General features: G+C 39.8%; 1 protein-coding gene and 1 long non-coding RNA gene across 5 annotated transcripts in view; one reads left to right on the top strand and one right to left on the bottom strand.

Moving 5' to 3' along the window:
• Positions 1 to 13,280, bottom strand: part of SEC24B (SEC24 homolog B, COPII component) — a 44,078-nt gene extending 30,798 nt beyond the window's left edge. The window contains exons 1-3 of one of the 4 annotated variants that reach the window (XM_021525479.4): positions 13,019 to 13,280; positions 6,950 to 7,654; positions 1,069 to 1,254 (exon numbers count right to left, since the gene is read on the bottom strand). In XM_021525479.4, coding sequence (XP_021381154.3) covers positions 1,069 to 1,254; positions 6,950 to 7,654; positions 13,019 to 13,142 — 1,015 coding nt within the window. In that variant the 5' untranslated portion in view covers positions 13,143 to 13,280. The remainder of the gene's footprint in view (positions 1 to 1,068; positions 1,255 to 6,949; positions 7,655 to 13,018) is intronic. The other 3 variants (XM_021525480.3, XM_021525482.3, XM_021525483.3) reach the window with 3 other exon arrangements.
• On the top strand, positions 12,436 to 20,017 carry LOC146767619 (uncharacterized). The gene is made up of 3 exons (XR_014955167.1): positions 12,436 to 12,582; positions 17,132 to 17,248; positions 18,776 to 20,017. It is a non-coding gene; the product is annotated as an uncharacterized LOC146767619 (long non-coding RNA).
• Positions 20,018 to 27,815: the final 7,798 nt, after the last annotated feature.

Raw genomic sequence — 27,815 nt, forward strand, 5'->3', positions numbered from 1 at the left:
ACAACACAAAGTCTATCTAGCACCAAAATCAACTATAAAACTGTGCAAGAACCACAGTTCCAAAAATTGACAGATTTTCTTTAAAATGATACGCTGTACATAGGACTTGATAGCAATGAATAATTTTTTTCCTCCAATATATATAGAAATGACTGATGAACAACTTGTAATCACCAAAAAGGAGAAAATTGAGGAAAAGGGGTAATTTAGTTATTTACGTCAGAGGTTTCTGTAATTTAAGAATAAAAAAATGCACTGTGACAATCACACACCATGCAGTTGTCAATTATTTTGAACACTAGAGATACCACATTGTTCTGACAAAATTAATGCCTCCTTCCACCCCTCAGCCAGAGTCCTTTTCCATAAGAATTAAAATTCTGAAACTGCTAAGAGAAAACATGGCATGGCCAAAGGAAAAAAAAATGTCATGCAGTCAATTAAATTTCGAATACTAGAGACAGAAACATGTAATAATCAAGAGGCAAAGTTTAATTTAACTGAAGAAGGCTCAAGAACCAATCAATTCTTTGTCAAGATACTGCCAGCATCAGAATAGGAAGGAGTTTATACAAACACTCAAGTTTCCCACAAGAATTCTTGCAGCAGCTTTCCATGGGCACTTACAGCTAGGCAGTAAGAAAATAACTCTACCAGTCTGAACTTAATCCTCAAATCACTGTTTCCACAAACTAGCAGATTTCTAGTTTACAATTCATTTTCCAATACAGACCAATTACAAGCTAATTTTAAGACCTTCCTCTAAAAAATTAAAGTAGTGAGCAGTTTTTTAAAATAAGGGAACTAAAAGAAAGTTTTTTTGAGCAAGAGACATGTAAGACTACCAACAAGACAAAGGCAACACATGGACAAAGGAAATCAAACACAAACACGAAGAGAATCTAAAACCAAGGTAACATAAAACACCACCACTCAGGGATCCTGATGAGATACCAGAGATGTGCTCCAGTCAAACACAGAGAAGCAGCAATAAAACTTCCAGCAGTCATGTGTGCATGTAGAATACAGCAAAAGCCTGTAGTGGGACTTCCCATTTCCTTTTAGTACCTTCCTGAAGGGCCAGCTCTCGTGACTGTGTAACAGATGGTGAAGATGGTGGCTTTGAAGACAGGCTTGGAGCAGGTGACCTTACTGAGGACATCACAGCAGAGGAAGCAGATGTTCCAACTCCAGGCTTGGTAAATGGAACATTCTGGCTCACTGAGTGCACAGGCTTTGAAGAGTCAATGCCACCTGAAAACAACAGCAGAAAGCAGGAACCCTTTGTATGCACTTGCACAGACAATTACAAAGCACAAGCAATCACATTTGATTCCACAGTAACTACAAAAAACAATACAGTACTTCAAAGACAGATACCTTCAGACAACTATCTACGGAACGATTGGTTGCTTTAAAAAATTCAATACCGACAGTGCTAAAAGTCCATTATAATGAACAAATTGCTGTGACAACTGCAAAAAAAAACCCCAAAAAACACGAAAGCATGATGCAGTATGAGCAAGACTAAGCTGAAGTTTCTTTTTGATATATCCCCACAATGCTGTGCTTTTACAAGTCACTCTTCCCAAGTAAGTGGAATGTAGTACACCCTTCAGCATTTGTCCCATGGGAGGAAACCTTGTGCAGTAGACCCATATTATGCCTCCCTTCCAGTGCTGGCACTTTGCAATAGGGGTATTCAGTTGTGAGACTCATATTCCAAGCACTCTGTTTCAATCAATGCTGAATATTCCACAAAACTTCTGATGTGTTTTAGACATCTGGACTAGATATAATCTGCTTAAAAAAAGGTCATATTAATACTTTGAGAGATTTTACATAGTCCAGCTGAAACTCCTATCAGACAAGGACAACATAACTTCAATTAAGTTCACTCTCAACTAAGAGTTTCTCTTCGCTTATAAATTGAGAAAATCTGTATTATGATCATTTCTAAAAAAAAAAACCTTGACTGACCAAGCTGTAAAAAAGAAGAGAAAGGAAATTATTTTACCAAAAGTACTCAGTAAACAAACACAGATATCAAGCAAGAGCATAATTCTCCATTTGTAGAGTACTTGTTGAAGTTACCAAATTTGCTAGAGGATGCAGAGGTATTATTAACTTTGCATATATAGCATCTTCTGCACATATAACTGTGTAGTTCATATGGCCATTGACTTTTCCTTGAATAATGGAGGTGATATTTCAAAGAACTTCATGAGCATGTTGAAGTTTCCTTTGGAGGGTGAAGAAGATGAGGCAGCTTAAAATGATCCTTCTGTTTTTATTATTTACAGCCAAAATTTACAGCACACATCTTTATTATCTTTAATATATTTTTCAATTTTAAAATCTGATGTTGAGCATACACATGGCTTTTTCGCAAGTCCTATCAAAATTGAAATGATGTCTTTTTCCAATGAACATACAAAGCATTTTTTTACTGCAATGGACTTCCTATAACCTCTGCTTCTGTGCAGTGTCCTGCAGATTCCTCATGGGAGCTTCAGAACCTGTCAGCAGGAATGGTCTTAATTTCCTCAAGCAAGATATGCAAGATGACAAGGGAAGTGCTTTGCCACATCCATGTGCTCACCCAGGTTTTGTAGAATTGTTTGTAGGGTGATGGTATTTTCCACATGCAAGCCAATACAGCGATGCTGGCAGCACCAAGCACTGCTGTAGAGAGCGTTAAATGCTGTAATGTCAGTGTCACGTGCTCAAAGCCAAAACAAATTTACACCTGGATTAGCTGAAGATGTAATGCCTTCCTGCCAAGTACTAATATCTGTTCTCAAGCAAAGGTTATCCAGTTGCCTTCAAAATTATGTGAATCTTTTAAATGCATTGTAAAATAAATGTTTCTAAATTCTGAGAAATAAAATCTATTTTTTTCTTCAAAAAATATCCAACCTGGAAAATCAAATATTAGACTTTATTTGGTGACTCCAAAAAGGTTTTAAATGCTGTAAGCAACCAAGACCAAAGGAAACACTCAAACAAAATTAACATTTTAAACCACATTTCCTTGTTTTCTATGTGCATTGAGGTTTTCCTTTCATGCCTCTCAACCATGAACAACTCTTGCACTAACAATAATCAAGCATAATGATCTACAGCTAAAAGACATGTTACAGAAAGAATCTATAGAACTGGGGCAAATTAGCACTGTAATTCATCATTTTTCACTATCACAAAGTTGTAACTTAATTTCTAACTGGAGACCTAGAGGTAATAGTTTAAAAAGTATCACCACAGCATCTCCTCAAAATGTTAGAAGACATGTGAGAATTATCCTTCTCTAGTTGCTTCAGCTGTGGTCTTGATTTCCAGTCCTCACAACCCCACACACCCCCTTCAGCCATCACAACATAATTTCTAAGGAGTGAGGCACCACCTCCCTGCAGCTTGTTTCCCAGCAGCATCCTTTGCCCCTGACTTTCAGTACTAGCTGCAGTCCTTCCCCTTTTTTCAACCACACCTATATTAGCAGATTTACAGGATTATAGCCTACGTTCCTACGGAACTGGGGCAGCAAGGACTTTACGTCTTGATCTGACATAAGGGGAAGTTTGCGTGTGAGATAATGAAATTAGAGTGTCTCCTGCTCAAGCAGACTGTCCACACCAGGATGCAAAGAAACCCCTGCCATATACCCACAGGAGTTCTCCAGCCCCCTCTCCTCACAGAGGAGTACGGTAAAATTCAGGCATCCTGGCTGACATCCTTGCTAACTTGAAAAGTACCAAGAATAATGAGAGTGTTACTATTTCAGCTGAAATAAACTGGAAAAACATTTAATAAAGCTACTGACCTAGAAAGACAAAAAACCAAAATAATACAAAGTATGTAATTTACATAGCATAACACTACTGGACAGATTTTTACCAAGACTGTTCTGCTGAAATACAGATTTTAAAGATAAAAGAGTGATTTTTCAGGGTTAATCTAGTTTAAACTTCCAAGGAAAAAAATCTCAAATTAGATATTTATATTCTACTTTATTTACACTTCCTAAAGCAAAGAAAATTATTCTCATTGGCTATTACTCACCAAGAGCAGTCAACTACCAGCAAAAAAAAAAAATCCTCTTAAAATAAATCTGGTTTCTCTAGTGAAATCTTAGCACACTTGCTGAAAATACTTCAGCTATTTCAGAAAGGGCCTGCTGAAGTATTAGGAAAATACTTTATTGCAGTTCTGTGTCCTTAGTACACCACATACAGAAGTTAAGAGGTGTGATCTTAGTAAATTCAACATGCTGGAGTCTTTGCAAGGCTATACATAAAATTGGATTTTTAAAGAAACCATTTCAAGTCCAGTGGTGACAACTTTAATTCAAGTAAAAAACAATTCAGAAATCAAACAATTTCTGAAAAACTCTTGCCAGCCTAAGCTTCCTGAGTAAGTCCTGTTTGAACACACAGATTTTATTAACTTATCATTCTTCTACATAAAGGATTCATTTTCATCACAGAGAGTTTTCAGTCCTGACTGTACAAAACTGCTTTGGAAAAATATATTAAAACTGTAGCATTCTGACTGGCAATCTGTCTGCAATTTGCTTATTTATAATTCAAAGATTGTAAGGGCATCTTTCACAGCACAGGCAGATACTGTATCCAAGTTTCTTTACACAAACACTCATAGAAAGCACACTTATGAATTTCAGCAAATATTTTTTTCAAGTAGTTTAGCAAAAAACTATGCACAGAACAGATGGCAACTGTTTTCCATCACTGCGTCTTCCTGAAGAAAGCAGGGAGGATGAAATATTCAGAAAGTTTCCTTCCAACAGATCATTCATTATTTCCTTATGCTTCTTGTGTATTGTATCCATACACTTTACAAGGATGTACAGGAACTGGCAAATATTTTTCAAAATCCAACTCCTTTTCTTAAAGGCTGAAAACAAATATAATACTGTATATAAAATGACTCCATATGAGAACAGTAAGACTGCACTGGGAAATTTAGAAAGCATCTCAGCATCTCAAAACCAAACCAATTATACCAGGATCAAACAATTACTGTAATTACTTTACAATTAAATTATTATGCATTTATTTGTAATTATTTATGTAAGTATTTTACTATTGGGGTGTTGTAGCAATTGGATTTTTAATATATTTTAGCCAAAGAAGTTGAGTTCTAGATTAAAATAAAACAGGTATCATTGGAGGCAGTTTGTTTAGCCATAGATCAAAAATGGTTTAAAGTGTTCAAGGTTTAGTAATAAAACTGTCAAGCTCTTCCTTCAGCCTTACTGTCAGCTGCTATGTTTATCTGCTTTTCTTAGTGAGGAAAGATGGATTCATTTGTGTCCTGAGGTTGAACCAGAATTCCAGGGAAAGAAAAAAATTATTTTGCAGATAAATAATTTCCAGAAACATGTGCACTGTGCAATGAAGCATAGGGCATGCTTCTATCAGCAGCTTTACAAGCCCAGAAAGAGTCTACATCTGGTGTAACTATTGAGGCCTACAGTCCGGCAAACCAACCAAGGACTGCAGTATGACTCAAGTACAACAAAAACAGTGGAACATAACTGCAAAGTGAGAATCCATGACACAGCATTATCACAACCAATTCTATCATTAGTTCCTTGAAATCCAAGTGTAATATTACTACTTTTCCATGAAACTGAATCACCCCCTTAAGAGCAACACTGAATGGTTCAAAAATAAAACTACTGCTCATATTGCTCTTCACTGTCTGGTCAGCTCCACTGCTTCACCTTTAAAACAGCTACTCATTGCAAAAAAATTTGCCATGAACAAATGACTTCAAGACACCTCTACAGGAAATAAAATTAACAAGCATTGGAATTAAAAATTTCTGTAAATAAAACAGTAACAGTTTGAACAAAAAATAAGTTGTTTTCATATGCCTACTGCATATTGCACTATTCTGGAAAGACACCTGCATTTTGTCAAGTCCAGCTGCACATTCTGCACTGAACAGAGTCAACTTTTTTGGCTAGTCCTTGAAAGAATCCATTTTTAAGCATAACCATGAAATGCTGGTAACTTCAGGAGCTTTTCAAGGAGCTCCCTATTTTTCTTTTTTAAATGGTATTTTGTTTCATGCTTTGAAAATACTAGAGAAAAATATACACAGCACTCATCAGTAAAGGATTCAAATCTACTAATATTAAATGACACTCTGCATCCTATTCTTGGGAGTGAGCGAACCAATACTGAAACTAAATTCAAACTGTGGATTGAATGAACTTCATTTAAGCTTAACTGCTTTTCCCAAAAAAAGCTTTATCAAAGCCATATTCTTTCTTAATTCTTTCTTGGTCTGTTAAAATTTCAGCTACTAGGACTCCTAACACAGTTTCAATGTTACACTATAATCTGAAATATTTAGCATTAAGAAGGAAACCTACAGCTATGTAACATCTCTCTTTAGTAGAGAAAGCAAGCTGTAGTCTGCTTTTACAAGTCAAAACTGCATGAAGTCAGAAAATTCCCTGTTTAGAAAGAAAATCAGACCAAATCCTGCACAGACTATTGCTCTCTCCTCTGCAGAGCAAGATATTTCATCAGGAAGGTACTCCCACATCTCCAATCTCTTCCATGTTTCTCTAACCAGAAAAGAAAAAAGTAGCTTTGTGAATAACAGACATATTTCAGAAATAACATATTCCTTCAGAACTGCATGAAAAAGCTCCCTTCTGAGGCCACTCACATGAAAAACCACACAAATAAACTAACACCATCTCCTAAGTAGTGTATTTTTCTGTATCTCTCAATAGAAACAAATAGCTGCTATTGTGAGGACTGTGGTAACCAAATTAGAAAAGCTACAAGAATGAGTGACAGTACTCAAAATTACATGTACACACAGTGAACATGAACAAGCCAACAAGAGCACAAGATTACTTGTATTTCCCAGACAAATCTGGCAGTTCACTATCTTTCAAGTAGCACCTTACCTGTATTTATTTGGTTGTTTACTTTAGGAACAGATCCGGTGAGATTCCTGCTGAGGTTGTCTTGCACAACCTGAGCAGATGAAACAGTTGATAACGTTGTATTATATCCCATGGGAACGTGCTGTTGAAGAGAATGAGGTACTGATGTACTCTGGCTAGAAAATGCATCTGTCTCTTTGAACTGTCCAACAGCAGGTAGACTCTGAGAGGTAAATGTCTGCCCATACACACCTCCAGCAGCCACAGGAGGATAGGAAACATTAGGATACATGGCACCAGAAACCACAGGCATAGCGTACTGATCAGAATTAAGGGGAAATCCCTGAGATGCAACTGAAGAGCTGACAGAAGTGCTGTAGTGATTATCAAAAGCTGAATATGACTGCTGAGCACTCACATGCAAGTAGGAGGCAGATGATACTGCTCCTTGAACAGGTCTGTCACTGGAGCCCCCTGAATGGGGAGGAGTATTGTTGTACAATTGATGTGACTCCTGTGTATTCAACACGTTGCTACCCACAGATGTCATAACATTTTGTGCTGGTGCTGAATAGTAACCAGGGTAGTAACTGGCTCTGTACTGATTATCCAGATGTGAAGCAGCAGCTTTATTGGGCACTTGGGAATAGTGTCCTGAAGGCGCACTGTAGCTTGGAAGATGTGAGCCATAGCCAGAGGGAAACTGCATCTGACTCTGCATAGGACCTGAAATGAAGAGAAAACATCACACATATTAAAGGGGCATCTGCTAGTAGTCCCAATGGACTCTGCGCTTGAACTAACAAACAACTGCTTTCTTCTTTTCTGTTTTTGAGTTTGAGTCTCATCAGCAGAGAGAGAATAAACCAAGTATAATGCACGCAAATACAGTATTTGAGTAATGCAAATACACAAAGAAGTAGTAGAAAAATGGATTGCTTCCATTCTTGCAAGAGGTTTCCATGCCAAAATTGTTCACCTCTTGTTTGTATTTTGAGTATTTTTAAGAGTTTATAGGAGGTTAATATTTAAAAAAATAGTGAGAAACCATAAGCACCAAACTGATAATGTGTTTGAATACAAGCATTTGCCTTACAGAAAATGCCTGATTATGGAAACAGAAAAGCTGCAGTCAAATCAGTATGTCAATACATAACAATATGGGTATTCTTCTTTACAAGTCTTCAATACAGTGACCAAGATAAAGAGTTGCAGAACAGTTATTCTTGTCTTCTATGCCTTATGTATTGTGTTTTCAGGAAAACAGATGTTTTTATGAAATTACAATGTATTTGACAATTTTCATTTGACGTCATTTTCATTTACTGCATGATACATCAGGTGTAAGAGATGTTGGTATCAGAGAAACTGACCTCTGGTATCACTGCAATTGCTCTGCAACATTAGAGGTTAATTACATACTGGCCCAGCAAGGGTCAAACAAGTGCTTGTCTGCTAGAGACCAAATGTTAACTATATCCAAACTGATTTTCTCAGCCAACTGCTCAATGGGAAATCTCAAAGTTCTTCCTCATGAACCATTCCTTAACCCCGTTTTTATTTTTAGTGAACCACAGATGCTTCTCTGCAGATAACTTGCTTTCTTAAAATTCTCACACCCCTATTGCTTACATCAGGCAGAATGATTACACCATTATTTCCCAGTCCCTGACCAATAAAAACATAAATACATCACTGCCCTACTCACAAATTAAATAGCAGTTGAGGTAATAATGAATAGTTGATTCCCGTTTATATTTACAATGATTACAAACCTTAAGCATTACTTCCCTTGTCTTGAAATTCTGAAAAATCACTGTTCTCCAAGGAACCTCTAGGCAATTTTAATAATGAATTTGTTAACGGAGTCCAGAAAGCAAGGTACATACTGCCCAAAATTGCTTTCTGGTAAAATTAAAAATGCCCTTTCATAACTGACAGGAAGTTGAATAGAAGAGAAAGGAGCTAAAAACTGCAGAACAGTAACTTGGATTGCCGGATCAAAAGACAGACAGACAGGCACTTGGGGGAAAAGTATAAAGAGCTTAAAAAAAATTATCTCGAGTTTTGAAGAAAGTATGTATGAGCTATGTTTCTGATTCACCTTCTTCTTGAAAAAGTGGGAGCTACTTTATAGAGCTGTGTAGTTTTTTCTCCTTTAAAGGAAAATGATTTTGAGTTAGCAAGCCATTAACAACTTTGCCAGACTTTTGGCCTGCTTTTTAAAGTCTGAAAAAGCAAATCCAAAAATACAGCAATAATTTACATGTGTCAAGGTTTATGGCTTTAAGCAGCTATGCCACCTAAGGTGGCAAGAAAAGATTTTTATTTGAAAATAAAATGTGTATCTGTTCTACTGATATATGCAGATTTAACTAAGTAAGCAGGTATACCTCAGAAACTGGTTTAGGAGCACATGACTCCTAAATAAAAGGTTGCATATCAAATCATCTACTGCAAAGTCTTCTAGTATCTAGCTCTTGTTTCAAAATACACACCATGAACAGAGATTAAATTACCAACACCAACAAGGTATCAGTCTCTATATGATAGAATGCAGAGTCCTTTTTATTCACATTTTAAAGCAGAAATATCTATAAATACACAGATGAAAACCTCACTGAGACAGATAACATTTGAAAAATTATATTGATTTCAAGCTGTAGGTCCTTTGAAGGCAAGTTTTACAATTACAGATGAAAGATTATTCTCATTATCTGAAGTGAGTTTTTTGTCCATTTGATTACAAAGATGTTAGTAGAAAGTAATTTTTGTACTGCAATTAGTAGCTGAAGCTCCTAATGGTGACTAGCTAACTGGACAGTCTTCAACACTGGAAATCAGAACACATCTTCAGTGTCATTTCAAAATCCGGTTAATTGCACAATCAGTCACGATGTCTCAGGTCATCCTTCCAAAACACCTGACAAATATCTCAAAAAAATCCATAAAGGAGCTGAAAGCCTCAGCTGTACACAGCAGTTGTATCTCTGAAACATCATCTCTGCAATAAAAGCAGCGCACCTCTCCTTCTCCAAACAAATTAACACTTATTATATAAAGTATGCAATTATATAAAGTTACAATGTGTAACTACAGACATTAACAGGTGAAACCCAAAAATCCTAATTCTTTTCAAGGGAGGGATGAGCCACAATGCAAAAAACTCTAAACTCCCAGAAAAAAATAAAAGGAGCTGTGCTATGGCTATACCACCACGTGAATTAGTAAGGTTTTGTTTGCTAAGGTCACATTTGATTTTTATGTCCACGCATTCCCTCAGCAGCATAATTGAACCATCAGCCATATACCCTACCTACCCCACAGCATATGGGTATATGCATCCATGAAGTCTATGGATGCTACACCACCAAACTGCCTTTCTACCTAAATCCACCTGTGAGCGTTCCAAAACTTCTAACCCCCTTTACCCACCTCCAGAAAAGACTCCCACAGCCTCCTCATATGTCCTTCATGCCATGGGCAGGGCTAAAGGCCCCTTGTTTACTGCTGGCAAACAAACCAGCAGATGAAGGTGGTGCTGAGCTCTCACTACAGCTCAGTCACAGAACTGGTGTCTCCTCCTTCAGGAGGATTCACATAGCTTCCCATTTTCACAAAATATTCAGAGGTTTCCCATCTTTCACGTCTCTGTTCTCTTTGTCAAATTGACTAAAACTACCCTCAGCCTGAGGAGGGATGAAAAACAAGGCTGAACAGCATAATAATGAAAATTTTGCTTCCGAAATGCTAGTAGAAATACCAATAGCAGCCTTATAAACCAGCTGTAGACAGCACCACATAAAACTCTTCTAAAGAGTCATGGGAATTCAATACAATTATCCTCCCAGTGCTGCATTTCAATACATTAAATTGTTAGTGCTGAAGTCCTCCACCACTACCGAAAAAATACATCATCCTTCCGTACTGATTTAACAAGAACAATTTTGTTATGCTGAAATTAGGAAATAGGTCATTTTCCACTTAGATAGAAAGCCACTTTCAAGACTACAAAAAAGCTTCCCAAACTTGCAAGAGAGAAGAAAGAAGGTAATACCATACACTCAAGAAGTTACTTTTAAAAACTCAACAAAACAATCACACCTAAATTTAACAAAAACAGAAGTCTCCAAGGATCTCAAATGGACTTGGTAATTGAACCAGGCATAATTCACTAAGAACAAACCTGAACATCCTTTTTAATATCATTCTATGTATAACAGGCTGCTTGCTTTCTGCAAAAGGCACTCTCTTTCATTAGATGGCAGCAACTACATAGTTTTACCTGAAAAAATCACATTTTATCAAATTAAAACACAGAGCACTCTAAAGGAAAAGACACACCAGTGTTTTCTTTCAGCCAATACAGAAACAGCTCAATTCACATCAGGATCTTAAATTTAAACTCCACTCCAATGACATAAAATTAAATTTCAAAAGCAGTGACAATCCTGTTCATGAAATTTAGTTCCTATCATACAGTACAGAACTTTCCGCTAGTCTTTTGCTATTGCTATTCCCTTCTACTTCCTCTTATTTCCATCAAAAAAGAAAAACCCAAAACCTCGAATCCTGTGTTGTAACTTCAGGAGATTAGCACTCAGATAACAGATAGACCAATCAAAAATTTTTGGAATACCATTGTTAGATGTCACAAAAAAAATTCAGGGTTATTGACTAATGTCATCAAAGACATCTAAAGGAACACAAAAACCAAAGTCATGCAATAAACATTTAAGACTGTTATTGAACAGTGTACGCATTTCTCAGAATTAAAGCGCATTTTGCAGAAAATAAATGATCTATGCCCTGGTTTTACACAAGCAGTTTCTATCAATATTAGTAGCAACATGGAGTTAATGAATTAAAACAACAAATAGTATGATGGCTCTTTAAAATTATAAGCTAAGAAACAAAGAGAAGATAGAATGGCAGCTTCTATTTGTTTCTGTAAAACGCTTACAGGTTATTCATGCTGTAGCAGCTGTATCCTGATAATGACATGTTTTTTGACTAAAAGCCATGTAAACTGTCATTTTCTGAACAATTTTTACAAACCTCAGCATCACAATACCGGTTTGGATATAACTGAAGCATCAGTATCTCCTCAAAACCTAGCATTTAATTATCTTCATTTTCTTCAGTGACTGTCTCAACACCTACTGTATAGGCATTTAAGTGCTTAGCCCTTAACTACCACTTTGGACACAAAAAAATTCACAATTCTCAAGTAAATTTTATAGGTCCCTACCCTGCACAGAAAACACACCTGTGCAGAAAATAGCATGACTACAAGCGATTAAACAGTATGAGCTAGAACTCTATGCAAATAAGAGGCCAAATTCAGATACCAAACCAACATTACACGGAGGAAATTATTTTATAGGCATTTTGAAGAGTTAACATGGTGTGTCAATAAAGAACTGATTTTACAGCCACCAATTAAAAAATGCGGAAGTGTACACTCATCACTTTCATTCATACTATAGTCAGTATCACTCCCTCCTCAACTGAAATGGGCGCCAATATTTTGTGACTTCAAACTATCCTGCCTTTGTTTTTCAGTGACCCACATCTCACCGGTCCAGTGTTGCCTGTTCAGCTCAAATCCCAAGATCCAGTTGTGCGAACGCCTACCCACACACAGCTACAAAGTGAGTACTCTCGCCCCTAATACGCGATTCTCTGCCCATTCTCACGCACGACAGCCCGCCTCGAGGCCTGGAGGAGCCTCGGCCTCCGGAGCCTTCCTGAAAGGCCACGAAACAGGCGCCACAACACCGGGCACATCCCAACCCGCGAGGAGATGGAGGCGCGGATGCCATTCCCCCCTCGCGGCCCCTCAGCGAAGCGGGAGAGGCTGCCCCTTCTCAAGCTCTTTCCGCACGCAGCCGCGGGCTCCGCGGTCCCGCCGCCTCCCCAGGGCCTCGCTGCGCGCCGGCCGCACCGCGCCCGCCCCCGGGACAACGGCAGAGCGCGCGGAGGGCCCCGGCACCCGCGGGGGCCTCAGCCCCGCGGGAGCGGCGCGGCTCGTCCCGGGACCCGCGGGCGGCCCTTCCCCGCCCGCCCGGGCCCCGCGCAGTCCCTCACCGTTCTGGCAGCGCGGCGCGCCGCCCGCAGGGGCCGCGGCCTCCGGGGAGCTGCCGGGCCCGCCCGGAGAAAACGCGGCGGCGGCGGCTGCGGGCCGCGGCGGCAGCCCGGCGGGCGCGGACATGGCTCCTCGCAGCGCTTCTTCTCTGCGTCCCGCTCCTCTCCTTCCTCCTCCTGCTCCTCCGCCGCCCCGACCCACCGCCGGCGCCGAGCGAGGCCGGGAGCCGCGGGAGGGCCCGAGCGCCGCCGCCCGCAGCGCCCCCCGGCGGCGGCTCCGCCGTGAGGCCGCGCCCCGCCCGGCCCGGGCGGAGGGCGGGACGGCCCGGCGGGGAGGGCATGGCGGGCAGCGGGCGCGCCTCCCGGCCGCCGGGGTGTCAGCTCGCCCGGTGCCGGCGGGAACGGCCCGTGTGACGGGGAGAACCCCCCGGCCCGCTTAGGCTGTGTATGCAGGGCTCTGTGCCTCATCTGTGACTCCGTGGGCAGGCCGGGGCAGGGCGAGGAGAGGGATGTGATCATCCTGCCCCTCTGCTCGGCCTTAGGGAGGCACGTCTGGAGTGCTGTGTCCAGTTCTGGGCTCCTCAGCACAAGCGGGACATGGAGCTCCTGGGGTGGGTCCAGTGGAGGGCAACAGAGATGATTGAGGGGCTGGAGCATCATTTATCAAGAATGGCTGAGGGAACTAGGCTTGTTAACCTGGAGAAGAGACAACTGAGAGAGGATTTCATCGATATAAATCTAAATATATATCTATATAGCATATAAATACTTCAACTGGGGGTGCCAAGAGAATGGAGCTGGGCTATTCTTTGTGATGCCAAACAATAGTACATGAGGCAATGGGCAGAAACTGATGTACAAGAAGTTCCGCCTGAACATGAGGAAGAATTTTATAGTGACTGTGCACTGGAACAGATTGCTCAGAGAAGTTGTGATGTTCTCTCTCACTTCACTATCAAGAGATGCTTAAGAACCATCTGGATGCAATCCTGTGCCATGTGCTCTAGGGTGACCCTGCTTGAGCAGGGAGGCTGGACCAGATGAGCCACTGTGGTCCCTTTCAATCTGACTGATTCTGTGAGGCTGCTCCATGTCCCTGTCTCAGGGCAGAGACATGTACATATGCAATACATACACCTGTCCTTATTTTGCCTGAGACATTTTTGTCTGTATAGATAATGTATGCTATTTTAGGTATCAATGTACTCTGGACCACACAGAGAGGTAATGTGTACTGCACAGGGGAAAAGGCCTCACAAGGTGAGGTGAGGTGAAAGCTCTCCCTCTGTAATTATTCTTGTACAGACAGGAAAGCCTTAATGAGATGGGCTGAGTTGAGGCAAGGCTTTTCTTTCAGTGTTAGGAGTTCTCACTGTATTCTATCAGTCTCCAGTGTGGATATATGTTTTCTATTGAGACAGGCCTTCACAAGAAATGGCAAGGTGAGACAAGGGAAGACTTCAGTCTCTGTGCAAAATATATACTTCATATTCTCTCAAGAGGAAGGAAAGTGCTGGGGAGCCTCTGCCATGGTTTAACCTCATCCAGCAACTGAGCACCGCACAGCCCCTTATTCACTCCCCATCTGGCTGCAATGGGGAAGAGAATTGTAATTGTAAAAGTGAAAAAACTCATGGGTTGAGATAAAGTCTGTTTAATAGTTAAAGCAAAAGCTGTACACACAAGCAAAGCAAAACAAGGAATTCCTTCACCACTGCCATGGTCAGGCAGGTGTTCAGCCACCTCCAGGAAAGCAGGGCTCCATCACATGTAATGGTTATTTGGAAGACAAAACACCATTGCTCTGAATACGCCTCCCTCCCTTCTTCTCCCTCACCCAGCTCTATATGCTGAGCACACCACCACATGGTATGGAATATCCCTTGGGTGAGTTGGGATCAGCTGCCCCAGTTGTATCCCCTCCCAGCTTCTGCTTGCCCAGCTCCCTCCCTTGCTGGTGGGGTGGTGTGAGAGGCAGAAAAGACCTTGACACTGTATAAGCACTGCTCAGCAGTAATGAAAACATCTCTGTTTTATGAGCACTGTTTGCAGCAAAAAGCCAAAACAGTCCACACTAGCTGCTGTGAAAAAAATTAACTCTATCCCCTGCCAAAACCAGCACATCCTTCCCCATTGGCTGCTGTTGATAAAGGATTTCTGTTCAGTTTAACACCTTCCACAGTCTAAACCACACACTAAACCATATTGATTTTGACTGTCTCTATCACCTCTCTATCACCTATCATTCACTCAGACACTACTCAAGACTGGGTTAATTGCTCAGGTTGTTTAATTAATTATGCACAATGTCAAAAGCACTATAATATACTGGTGATTTATATTGTCAATACTAAATCCAACGACACTGAGTCACCTTTACTTTTTGCATACATTTGACCAGTCCCTGCCCTGTGTGTTTGCTGCTCTTCCTACTGGTTATTATGCATGTCTGTCATTAACTACTTCTTAAATTTCTTTGCCTGTATGCTTAGCATATGGCCCAGCTCTGACTATTACAAAGCACACAAGCCATCTTTTAATTCTGCAGTAATTGACTGTATTGGAATGTTTCTCAGCCTTCACATCCTATCAGACTATGTAGAGGTGTCTTGTGCTGGCCTCTATTAGTCCTTGGATTGTAGATCCATATCTGAAAGAAATTGTTTCTTCTCTGTGACCTAATGAAGTAGGGCAAGAAATAATGGGCTCAAAATGCAGCAAGGTTCAGGTAAGCTATTAAGAAATAAACATTATTAAGATACTAAAGGACTAAGTGGCATGGGAATGGTGTGACATTGCTGTAATAGAAGGAGTCTTAGCAGGGGTTACATAAACATTTTGAGAATCTGACTGTCAACCAGCAAGTGACCTCCTGAAGTCCCTTCAGGGCATTGTTGTTCTGACAGGGTTAACAAATTCTGTGGTTAAAGTTGTTCTTCTTTCATTGTAACCCTTGTTTTCCCCTCTGTATAACCCATATTCTGTCCTACACAAAGCACTTCTGAGAAATGATTGCATGACAGCAAAATAATTCAGATATGTGGACAAGCAGCTCATTTGTCTTTTCATTCTTAATGCTCTTTGAGAAGGTACGTAACTGCTTCCTTGTACTACAACTGTATTTTGTCACAGCATGCAGCGCATATGAATATGTGTTTTGACAAAGGTTTTTCCTTTCCAAAGTCTCATTTCTCTAACTCCTGGTACTGTGAAACCATAAATACATCCTATATCACAACCTTTGAAAATTATGTATCAATTTAGGATCAAGCAGAAGTAGTTATAGATCATTGTCCTAAAAGCAAGAGGAGGCAACTGGGAATTTTCACATTTTTGGAATGCTTTTACAAAACCTTTTACATGGCTTGATCAATTATTTTCTACAAACAACAATGACACTGTGGTTAAACCATTAATTTGTAGGAAATACAGATGAGTTGGCAGCTAGAGCACAATCCCCTAATGGAAATTCACCATAAACTCAAACCCATTAATTTTGTTTTCCTCGTTTATAATGAATCTGAAAGAATTATCAAGAAATGAGTATTCATGTCTGCTTTTTGTGCTACCATGCAACAAATAACACAGGAGCTGTGTCACCTAGGCCATTGCTTCCACCTAGTCTAGCAACAAACTTATTACAGGAGTAATAAATTCTTTGGCCAGTTGATGGCTTGATTACTAACAGAGATATTTTGACCTTTGTTGGGTGTTGGACACACAAAAAAAATCCCTCTGCCATTTGGGTTTGCTGAACAAATGTGAAAGTGCATCTTGTTACCTCTAACCTGGTAAATGAGGCATTAAATTTCCAAACCTAGAAAAAAAAGGTAATTTTTATGTGGAAGAAAACCTAGGAACAAATAATTATAAACTGAGTCAGAAATAATTTTGAACTTCAGCATAACTAACCCAAGTTTCCTCTGCTTTGTCACACGCTTCAGAGGGAGAATGACAAAATTAGGTGCTTTTATAACCTCCATCAACAAAATATAGCTGTGGGTCACTCTTACTAATAAATATTTAATTATTGTCCTGTATTTCTAACAGGAACTGGGCCACTTCAGTGCAAAGCAATAAGGCTTCACATTTCCAATTGCGTTAACATCACTGCAGTGTGATTGCTTTCCAGAATGAGAACAGCAAATCAAGACTCTTGATGTCACTGTGAAGTGTTCCTCTGCTTGGGTGACCTCTACATTTGACTGACAGATAAATCCCTGCATCTACTGGGTGAGAGCTATGCTATACTTCATTTGCAGCTGACTAATTAGCAGAAGAGGTCCCAGGGTAGTCATGCTCCACTTTAAATAAAAATCTTTCAAAATTCTAAACTCTTTCAAACATCACATCAGTTGTGATGCAGCTCAGTTTTCTTACATATGTACAGATTTACTTTCCATGTAATTTATTTTGTTAATTATCCAGATAACTCCAGAGGAGTTTTGTGTCTCAGCAGTGAGACTGTTTGTCTGCCTGAAGCACTTGGCATGCATTATGGCTGGGCACACAAGACTGAACTGTGCTTCATTTTCGTGAGGGTTTTTTTTCTTTTTGGCCTTTCCTTTTTTTCTCCCCTGGGGTATTTATACCTGTAATGGAAAAGGCTCAAAAAGCAGCAGGTTCTACCTGGGTGTGGTTTTCTAAGGAAAACTTTACACATGCATACTCTTTTTGGACATCATGTTTCCCAATCACTATACAAATTATAGGATAAAGGGGTCTGCGACTACCAACATAATAGTGGTGACCCAGCTACTTTTGACTACATTGGCATCAACAACAGTCTAATTGTCCTCATCCTAGGGAGGCTGTAAATGATGTAAAATAATTATTTAGCTCTTTGCTGGACCAAGGCAATGAGCTCTGCTAACTGCTACAGCTGATAGTTGCTGGTGATAGGTGTTGTCTCTGCTCATACTCTAGTCCATAATGTCCATTATACCTCTTCATATCTGGATATATGACATAAATTCTCACTTAACTTAGTACTCCTGATTGGCAATTATGCCTGATAAGCCTCTTGAGTAAATAAACATACATCTGTATCTAGGCTTGTAATATCCCTGGGTGGTTTCATCAGCTGCAAAATTCAGTCTATGGCAACAGTACTTAGAAATCACCAGGCAAGCTACCACTAAGGAAGAGCCTCAGCTGTACCCTGAGATCAAAATATTTTCATGAAATTATGTTCAAAGGGAAACTCTAGCTGCAAGCTTTCATATGACCTTGGGGCACAGCTAAACAAAAGCAAGACAGTCTGGGAAATTTCTGTAGCTGATGTGCCACATCACAGCTGTAGAGGCATAGTGATGCTGTGATCCAAACTGACTGAGCTGAAGCTCATGAAAGCCTTTCAGTTTTCAGCTATCGAAGTTTTATGATTTTCTAGTAATTTTTACAAGATCTGTAAAACTAATAAACCCCCGAAAGATTTTACTCTCTGGCAGTTTGATATTTTATAGTTTTCCATTAAGAGGGAGCAATGACTCATCTAAACCACTGGAACTGCCTTTTTCTTCCTGTGGCTCCAGATGTAGCACTTGCACCCAAAGCAAATCTTGCCATTGCTTCTATGAGAAAAACACGCTCCACATATGGGAACTTGGGTCCAAAAATTGTTTGCCTGGATGTACATCACTGATTCCCCATGTATATTTTTTATATAATCTGTAAGAAACCAACAGACTCAACCAGAAGACTTAGTTCCTCCTCTGCATTATCTGACAGCACAGGATTCACTGTTTATGTCCATCACAGGTCCTGAGGAACTCAGTCACATGGTAACAGCCTTGGCTTCAAAGGATTTCTCACATAAACGATGGCAATGAGACAGACTCATGTGAACTGTGGATCAAACCATCCAAAATTAAATAGAAGATAATTAAATGATTGAAGCACACTTAAAAGTCCCATGCTGTGGATTAGGAGCTTAATGCTGTAAACCTCAAGGACTTTGTAGTTACACTTTATAAACTCTGGGTTCTTGTGTGCATTTGAAACAACATTAAAAGCTGGAATTGTGTCTGTCGTTATCTGAAGAGACTGCTGTCCTCTGAAACAAATTGAAAAATTCCTCTCTCAATATTTGGCAGTATTTGGAAACTTGTCATGCCAATTAAATATCACGGACAGTGGCTGACCAAGACCAGATTCTGCACTGACTGCCTTTGCCCTCTCATGAGATCAGCTAGAGGAGGCACATGAAGCTCTGTGCTGGTAGAAAAAACACTGTTCAAAGGCATCACATGAAATGACGTTTTCCCTCTACAACAGTACCCCATCAAGTACCTCTTATTTAAGGTCAGACTATTTTCATGAGTAGCAGTGTGTTGTTTTCAGCCAAGGGAACCTGGAGAATGATTTTCAATGTGCAGAAGGATAAATAAATATCATTAATAAAAAACTTATGAATTGATCCATGTAACATTATATGCATGAAAAAAAATTAAACAGCGATGATTAGTTTAATTTTCAAGTGCAAGCTAAGTAATAGCATTCATGGAGAATGACATGTTTACTTATAAATTTTCCAGACATGTAAACTGCTCATCTGAAAAATACTTCTGGGCTTCATAGGTGCATTTACTTTTTTTGGTGTTGAGGATTTTTTGCAGGACAATGGACACATTCAGCAGCTGCACAATCCAGCCTTCTGGTAACAAAGTAACCAGCTCAAGAAACAGGGTCACTGAATCCTTGATGACAGGAAAACAGAAGAGGAGTCAGAGGAGCCAGCAAAAGTTGTCAGCAAAATTCAAGAAAGTAAAAAAGAGAACTCGGGGTTGGCAGACAACCAAAGCAGGATGCGTGAAGAATCAGGTGATCCAATCAGCGTTTAATTTTAGAAATGTGTACAGTTAGGATTAACCAATCATGTATTAGCCAGAGACTCGTGCACAGCAGAGCTTATAATAAATATAGTCATCTGTACAATAAAATGGGCTTCACATGATCATATTGATCATGGCAGGATGTCCTATTTGTGATCCTCCACACTGTATTTTGGTGTGATGCTTTTGCTTTAAAAAGAAGTGAAAGTAGGTCTCTACTACCTTATCTTTTTAAAGCAGCTGGTGCTGTGTGGTTTCACTTTGTAATAGAAATAGTGCAGATTCAAATCACACCTGCAGGAACCATTTTGTATACAAAAGAGCAAGTAGCACAATTTTTGTGCATTGTTTTGTAAGGAAAACTATTTTTCTGTTGATGGTTGCTAGGACTTGGGACAGCAAGACATTGCTGTTTCTTAGTTCATGGTGAGAAACATGTCCATTTTTCTCCTCCTCTGAACTATATCAAATTGCTTTCATTGTAACTGAGGTCCCAGTTTGGGACTGGTTCTGCAAGTAGATAAAAATTTGCTGACAAATTATTTACTTAATTTAATTACTTAATTATTTACTTGTTTTACATAGCTGAAAACAAGACATCTCTGGCCTGACAGCTCTTAGAAATGTGATTGAATATTTTTCAGTTTCAAAAGCACTTTCTTTAGCATTGTGCCTGCTTGTGTAATGCAGTATAAGGAAAGGTGATAAAAGGAATGGTAGCATGTGAAATGCAACTCAATGATTCATACTGAGTTCAGATCCCCTCGCCCTCTTTCTCCTTGATGTCAAAAAGCCTTTTTTTTTTTTTTTGTCATATCAATGTGACTCAAAATATCTGTTTATCTATTTGCATTTTGGCCAGATGATCAAACCAGCCATTTTCTTGAATCCCTTTTAGTATTTAAACAAGTGTGCTTCAGAAACATGTGTCCAAAATTAACCGTGTGTCTAAGTGCCCTCTAGATTAAGGATGTTAAACAAATGTCTGAATATGTACTTGTGTAGCTTCTGAGAATAAAAACAAAAAAAAATTCTGCCAGAAAAATCAACTGGACAGGCCCCATTCCCTGAGCTTGCTTGTTCCTAAGAGTTGGGGATTAGATTATGTTTTTAGAAGATAAAATAACCTGATATGTTCTGAGGTCTTTGAAAGTGGGAGTAATCACATTTGTCCCTGAGAGTCTGGAGCTGTTCAGGAAGCAGCAATAAAGAGTGTTTTTTTTTTATTTCCAGCTCTAGGCTAGACTTGAACAGGGCAACTGGGGTTAAACTTAGCTTTCCTGTTCAAAATTTCATGCTGTTAACTTCCTATAGCTGTGACAACTTCTGTTGCTCTTGTTGCACAGTGTTTGATTGTACACACCGGTGTTGTGTCACAGGAACAAAACCTTTATGTTCCTGTGGGGCGGAGAAAGCAGAGAAATTGAGGGACATCTTTTCCCTGCTCCTTGGAGACCCATCAGGAGATGAGAAACTGTGCTCAAAGATTTTATTTTACTATTCCCAAAGTAAACACATTCATGAAGAGATCTGATCAAGCTCTGTGTGGACCATAAATAAACTGCCCTCTGAGAATAGTTCCAGGTATTTGCATTTCCCAGATGCAGCTGTTACCAGCAAGGATTCTGGTAGCTCTGGACATTAATCTATCCCCAGGATTCATATCCAGGACCAGTAGGATGTCCCAGATTTGAAATAATATTGGAACTGAAGCAACATCACCAGTGAAACTGGTTGCTAATCATATACAGGGGCTTTTATTTGCCTAGTTTGACAGGTTGCACAATACTAAAGAAAAAAACTGATTGCCCTGCAATCTCTGCAGCTGCTTCCTTACACTTCATAAAGACCCCTTTATGAAGTGGAAGGAGAGAGAAGGAAGAGAGATAATTCTTCTCCCTTTGTCCTGCACTGCATTCTTTGGGTTTTGTGGAAAAACAAGAGAACCAGTTCAGATTTAGATTTAGATAGAATTTACTTACCTCAGAGAATACAATACAGGTAGGGAGACAGGCAGAGAGGATGAAGAGCTTTTGTTGCTTTAACATATCAACATTTAACATGTTTCTAATTCTTAATTCAGACTGATGAAATATTTAGTTATTTTCAGGCCTTTTTTTGAATGCTACTTATTAAGGAGCTCCAGCATCCAGTACCTTTGAAGAGTTCATCCCCTGATTCTTCAAGAGTGCTTAGTCTTTCTGGGTGAAATGAAAAAAGCATTTTATCTGACTTTTCTACTTAACAGTGAAATCAGTCTACATTTTTCCCCCAGCGCCCTTCATCTTCTAAGACTTTTTATATCTATCAGTAAAAAAACACCAACAAACCAACCAAAACAAACAAACAAGCAAACCAACTTTTAAATGTAAATGGTGAATGTTTTGAGTTCACATATTTGGCTCTGATTGTATGGCCAATGACTTTAAGCTCTGTTGTTCTTCTAGGCTGCAAGACTCTTGAGACAGGGCCTATGTCTCCCCCCAGGTACTGTAAATGTCAATCACACAGGGAGTGCTCAATAAATGAATAATTACGGTTTTCTTACTGCTGTATGATGTTTCCCTTGCCAGAGATATTATAGTGGAGCCAAGATCAAAACCCATATGGAATAAAAGATTTATCTGTGCAGGAAACCATGCAAGACTGTACTCCTGCACAATTTCAATGTTACTTCTTTGCTTCTTTTTTTGACCTCTGGAGATTGAATGCTTAGTCTGTTTTAATGTTCTTCAGCAGGCTTCAGAGAAAACAATACCCAAGCTCTAAACATTTGCACATTGGGGTATTGCAAGCATGGATATAATGATCAGGATTAGCAGTTACTCCAGTGGGTAAGTTTCCTTCCAAATAATTGACTTTGCTTGACTCTGAAAAGTCCCAAAACATGTGCTTGACATTTAATCTTGACTTCAACAGGAGCTAAGCAGGCGTTTAAGCTGCTGTAAATAGTAACTGTGTCTTAAATATGGACTTTTTGTGCTGTGTCCAGCAGTGGCAGTGGTCACAGGGAATGCATGGGTGTTCAGTGGCTCAGAGGATTTCCCCCCATCTTGTGAGTGTTGGACATACCGTACTTGGATCTGCACACACTGATGGATCCAGCACCACCCTGCTAGCTTCAGATTCGAGCTTCAATGTTAACAGCATTTCTAATATCTCTGCCACTTCTTGTTTACTGAAACCCTATGCGGCTCTGTATCTACAGAAAGTATCAAAGCATTCCCTCAATTCCTTGTGAATTGTTGTCTGTCTGGAAACTACCCTCAGTATTTCTTTAACTTCACACAGCACTTTCCCCAGATAATGGAGGAATACACTTTTCATTATTAACTGCTCAGAAAGCAAGCAGACATCTTTTTCATTTAATGTGTTGAAAGTCAAAAATTTGGTAGTGTTGCACTAGCATAAATTAGCACAAAATTAGATCAGATAGAAGATTCAAGCCTTGGAGAAACTCTTCCCACAGAGGACCCTTGGACAGGGCTGTTCAGCAAAGCCCACCCTGCCTCTTCCGGCAGGAAGGATTACAACCCTCGCATCGCAAGGTCCTGTAACTCAGGGGCAACCCAGACTCCCACCCAGGTAAATACTGCTTTTTATGATGAACACCTGGTCACGGTTGATTCCTTGTATTGCATAAGCACCCGGAAATGCAGTGAAACGGTGGGAAACAAATTCCCCTCTCCGCGGCCTTTCCCACGCAGCAGAGGCAGGACGGCCACTAGGAGATGCTGCTGCTCGCGGAATGCGCCCGGCACCGCGGCAGACGGAAACGAAGGGAGAAATACTCAGTCCAGACTGAGCCATGGCTTTTTTTTTTTTTTTTTTTTTTTTTTTTTTTTTTTTTTTTTTTAAGGCATCTAGAGGAGAAATCTGAGACAGAAATATGTACAAGACTGTTGTGTTGAGTGAAACAGTAACTCACAGTTTGCAGTAATTCGTGAGGATTACTTTTAGCACTTTAAAAAGTCATTGCCTTTTAGTTTGATATAAATTACTAACCCAGGAATTTGCTTCTCTGATCTAGAGTAATGACTGCTGGGATTTGGGTAACAAAAATGTCTGTGTCTCTCTACGTGGAAGACTGTAGCCCACGCAATAATATGACTTCAACATATATTGACAAAAACCTTCCAGGATAAAATGAAATTAAAATTCAGGGATGTAATTAAACAGAGAAATTAGAAATGCACCTGGGATTCAAGTAAGGGGATTTACTATGTCTAGGAAGAAACGTGATAGGTTTAATGGTAATTCCAGTTCAAAACTAAGGTGTTAGAAAAGCTTTTACTGGAGCTCTGCTGAAGGTCTTCCAAAATATGAAGAGTAACTGAAAACTCCATTTATGTGTTTATATTTGCTTGTCACTGTAGCAGAACTCCAGCTGCTGTGTGGCTTTATCACCCTGCACAGTGACAGGGGATGCTGTGAGTGCTTATGTTGGTCTTTTGCCATCAGATAGTACTGTTTTCTGCTGGCTTGTGATGATTGCTGCCATAAAATGAAGAATGTGAAAATTAGTAAAACAACGTCAAATTTATATTGTCCTCTGGAAACATAAATGGTTATTCATCTGCAGGGAGCCCACTTATCATTAATGATCTTTCTCTGTGCCTTTCTTGACATGCTCACTCAACTCTGGGAATTTTTGTGAAGACTTTTTTGTCTTCTTTAGTTTTGCTCAGGAGTCCTTGAGGGATGGGTGGGAGAAGTGATTCTTTTTAGGAGTATTTTGGACATTTAAGATGCTGCGGTTCTCTTGCCCTTATTTTATAGAATAAGTTTAATGTCTTCATAGTTGTGTGTTTATTTTTAGATACCCTCTTTCCATATTTAGTAAATGCAGTTCTCAGTATTGCAGAAAAAGAGGCCATTTATTTGTGTATCTAAATATATAGAATTAAATGTCCAGAATAGTGTATAGATAAGTATCTCAATTCCCAGGCAGGCTCAACTCTCTTTGCAGTCAGCTCCCCCCTCACTCTCCCTTTGGGTTTTCCATATTGTGCTCCTAAAACAAATGTATACAGTGCCATTTTAGGGGACATTCTCCAGTGACTTCCTCCACACAGAAAGCTCCATCACTGCTGCTAGCAGATCCCACTTGTAGTCTCTGCTGAAGGCAGGCCTGGCAGCTACCCTCTGGCAGCTGCATCTATGGGAAACAAAGCATCAGTCCATGACAAAACTAGCAGCACGAGAGGCGGGGGTGAGATGTGGGGAGCTGGGGTCTAAAGTTCCAGGGAAGATGGAAATCAATTTGGTAAAATCTCATGCTGTGTGATACATTTGATATTTTTGCATAGGTCAGCAGTAGTTGGGTGTTACAGCACAACTCCAGGTCAGCTTGTCAATAAGCCAGCTATAATTCTGTGAGGCTTTGCAGGGAGAAGACAGGGAGTTAAATATATTCTGAAAGGATAAAGTAACTTTAAATTTAAATGGCTAAACTGAAAACCTTGTTCTTGAGCAGAAAGCTTATGCTGATAAGTCCTAAGCTTCTACAAAAAGTAGGCCTTGTTGAACAGGGAGCATAAGAAAGAATAGTCTAATTTTTGCTACTTCCATTTCATAAGGTTTGCAGATATTCCTTGTGTGAGAATGTACTTTCGAGGCTTCAAAGTGTTCTTATATGCAACATAAATATTTCTGGTTTTGTTTTCTCTTTAGAAACTGGTTGAAAGATTGTGCTGTTTTCTTCAGCTGTTCCACTGGCACAGCCCAGCTGGAAGGTCTGCCATCAAAATTTCATCCTTGATTATTTCAGTTTCTGGTTGCTTTTTGGGAGTAAGGAAAGGGGACGATCTTAAGATACATACAGACTTTGCAAACAGACTGAGTCCTTCTACAGGCATCACATAGTCTACTTTAGGCTCAAGTTGCTGATATTACTTTACCATAAAGTGGGTGCAGATGTTATTGGTGAGCTGAAGAACACTGGAAGCCTTTCAAAGGAAATGTACTTAAGGAGGGATTTGAAGGAGGAAGTGGCAGAAGTTATTCACGTGAGAGGTTATGATGAAATGTTTATACTTGATCCATAAATGACAGGATGACATTCAGGACTGTGTCACCAAACAAATCATGGGATATTTGATCCTCAAATGTCAAGCCTGAAAAGTCCCTTGGCTGCTTGTGAGAATTTCACAGAGAATTCTTATAGAAGTTAATCTTAAATGTTTGGTCTCCTTTGGAAGGAGGATTAACAGTGCTCCTAAGAGTATCAAAGTAGAAGACCTATTCAGTTGGACAGGAATCTTGATTAACCAGTCTACAGTCACAGAGAGTGAGAAAGACACTAAAGATAGTGGTTGATGCCAATGCTGCTCTTCTTGCAGACAGGTCAATTATGTTATATGACCATGTTATATGAAGCCTTTTGTATTAAAATAATTTCAAAGATAGCACTGTGAAGATGAAGACACCTTTAATGTGAAGATGATAGTATTTCCAATGCTCATCAGAGCAATCAGGAGCTTCTTGGAGGTGAGTTTGGACAATTTTCCTTTGCCTTATAGAATATGAAAGCACCACTTTGAACTTTCTTAAAAATGCATCTTTCCCTAGTGATTAATTAGCAAAGGAAAAATACACAGCCTGATTGAAGGAATAAAATAAAATATAAAAGGAAGTAAGGAATTGGAACAGTTAACTGAAGAGTCTGGTCAAGTCCATTCTTCCCTACTTTCCCATGTTCCACTGTTTACTTTAACTGTACCTCACCACAGTGTTCAGTTCAGTGTGCATAAATTTATAGGGAGTCTCTTCTCTATTTTTAATACACAGATGTATTTAAACACATTTTCACAGAAGGAGGAATTTGTTCTTGCGAAAACTTTTAACATTAGTGGAAGCCCTACTTCTCTGCCCTTTAATTGCCTTGAGACTCTCTAGATGGGGTCAGATCCTTGTCTCCTATCAGTTTTCTAGTGACCACTCAGCCAAGTGAGTTACTAGAGGCTCATGCAAACAGGAGAACGTGGGACTGGGCCTTTTGGTTCTCTGCATGTACCCTGCTGTGCTGATGATCAGTCTTTTTAAAATCAAGACAGATGAGCTAAGAGTAGTAAGTTCTGCAAGCGCAGCCAAGTTGTGTATAGACATTGGGTGATCCACTCATCTTAAATCACTGCCTGATTTCTTCAATTACTCAAAAAGTCAAACCCAGAAACTAACTATCTATGGTCAAAATATTTTTCTTCCCAGAAATCCAGACATATGCAGATTTGAGGCACTTTTTGCTGTTATGATTTTAAGGTGATATCTTCTGAGCAGCTGCCATTTCTCATTGCCGTCAGAGCAGACCAGTACTTCAGACTGTTGCTGCTGGCACTGTGCCTTGTTGCAGAAATAGTTTATTTGTATAGGTTTTTGATTCTTCATATGTTGGAGACCTAATGCATTTTATTCATTCTTCTTCTGTCTGAAGGTAGCCAGTTCTCATTCTCCTTTTATAGACTGTATGTAGATAACAGCTACCAACTGCTCTCATGGAATGAGGACAAGGGTTTGTAGTAATTCTCTCCTCTGTTACTGCAAAGAGCTCTCTGGGTCTGTGCCAGCTTCTTCAGTGCTATCCCACTGTGATCCCATCAATCGAGTTTCAGATCCCTGGGTCTCTCCCTCGCTATCTAATTCTATGCACTTACTTTCCAGTGAGCTCTCTCAACAACACGACACCAAGGAGTGAAGCTAACACCCTCCATGCTGGGTTTTTTTAGGAAGATTTTAAAGAGTTTTTCCTGCCTTGGCAGGCTGGCATCTGAAAAGAGGCAGTTTGCTTTTGGGTTGGCCATTCTGGAGAAAGTAGCTTCATCTCTTAATTTTTATGCTTTTTACAGTCTCATGTGTACAGAGTTTAACTTCCTTTCTCGGTGGAATCGATTAAGAGCTGTTAATTAGGCAGAGACTACATCACAGGTGGTTGAAAATCGAAGGTCAAGATTTTCAAAACGTTGAGGAAG

This window comes from Lonchura striata, chromosome 4, assembly GCF_050655825.1.
Source record: "Lonchura striata isolate lonStrDom1 chromosome 4, ASM5065582v1, whole genome shotgun sequence".
NCBI classification, from domain to species: domain Eukaryota; kingdom Metazoa; phylum Chordata; class Aves; order Passeriformes; family Estrildidae; genus Lonchura; species Lonchura striata.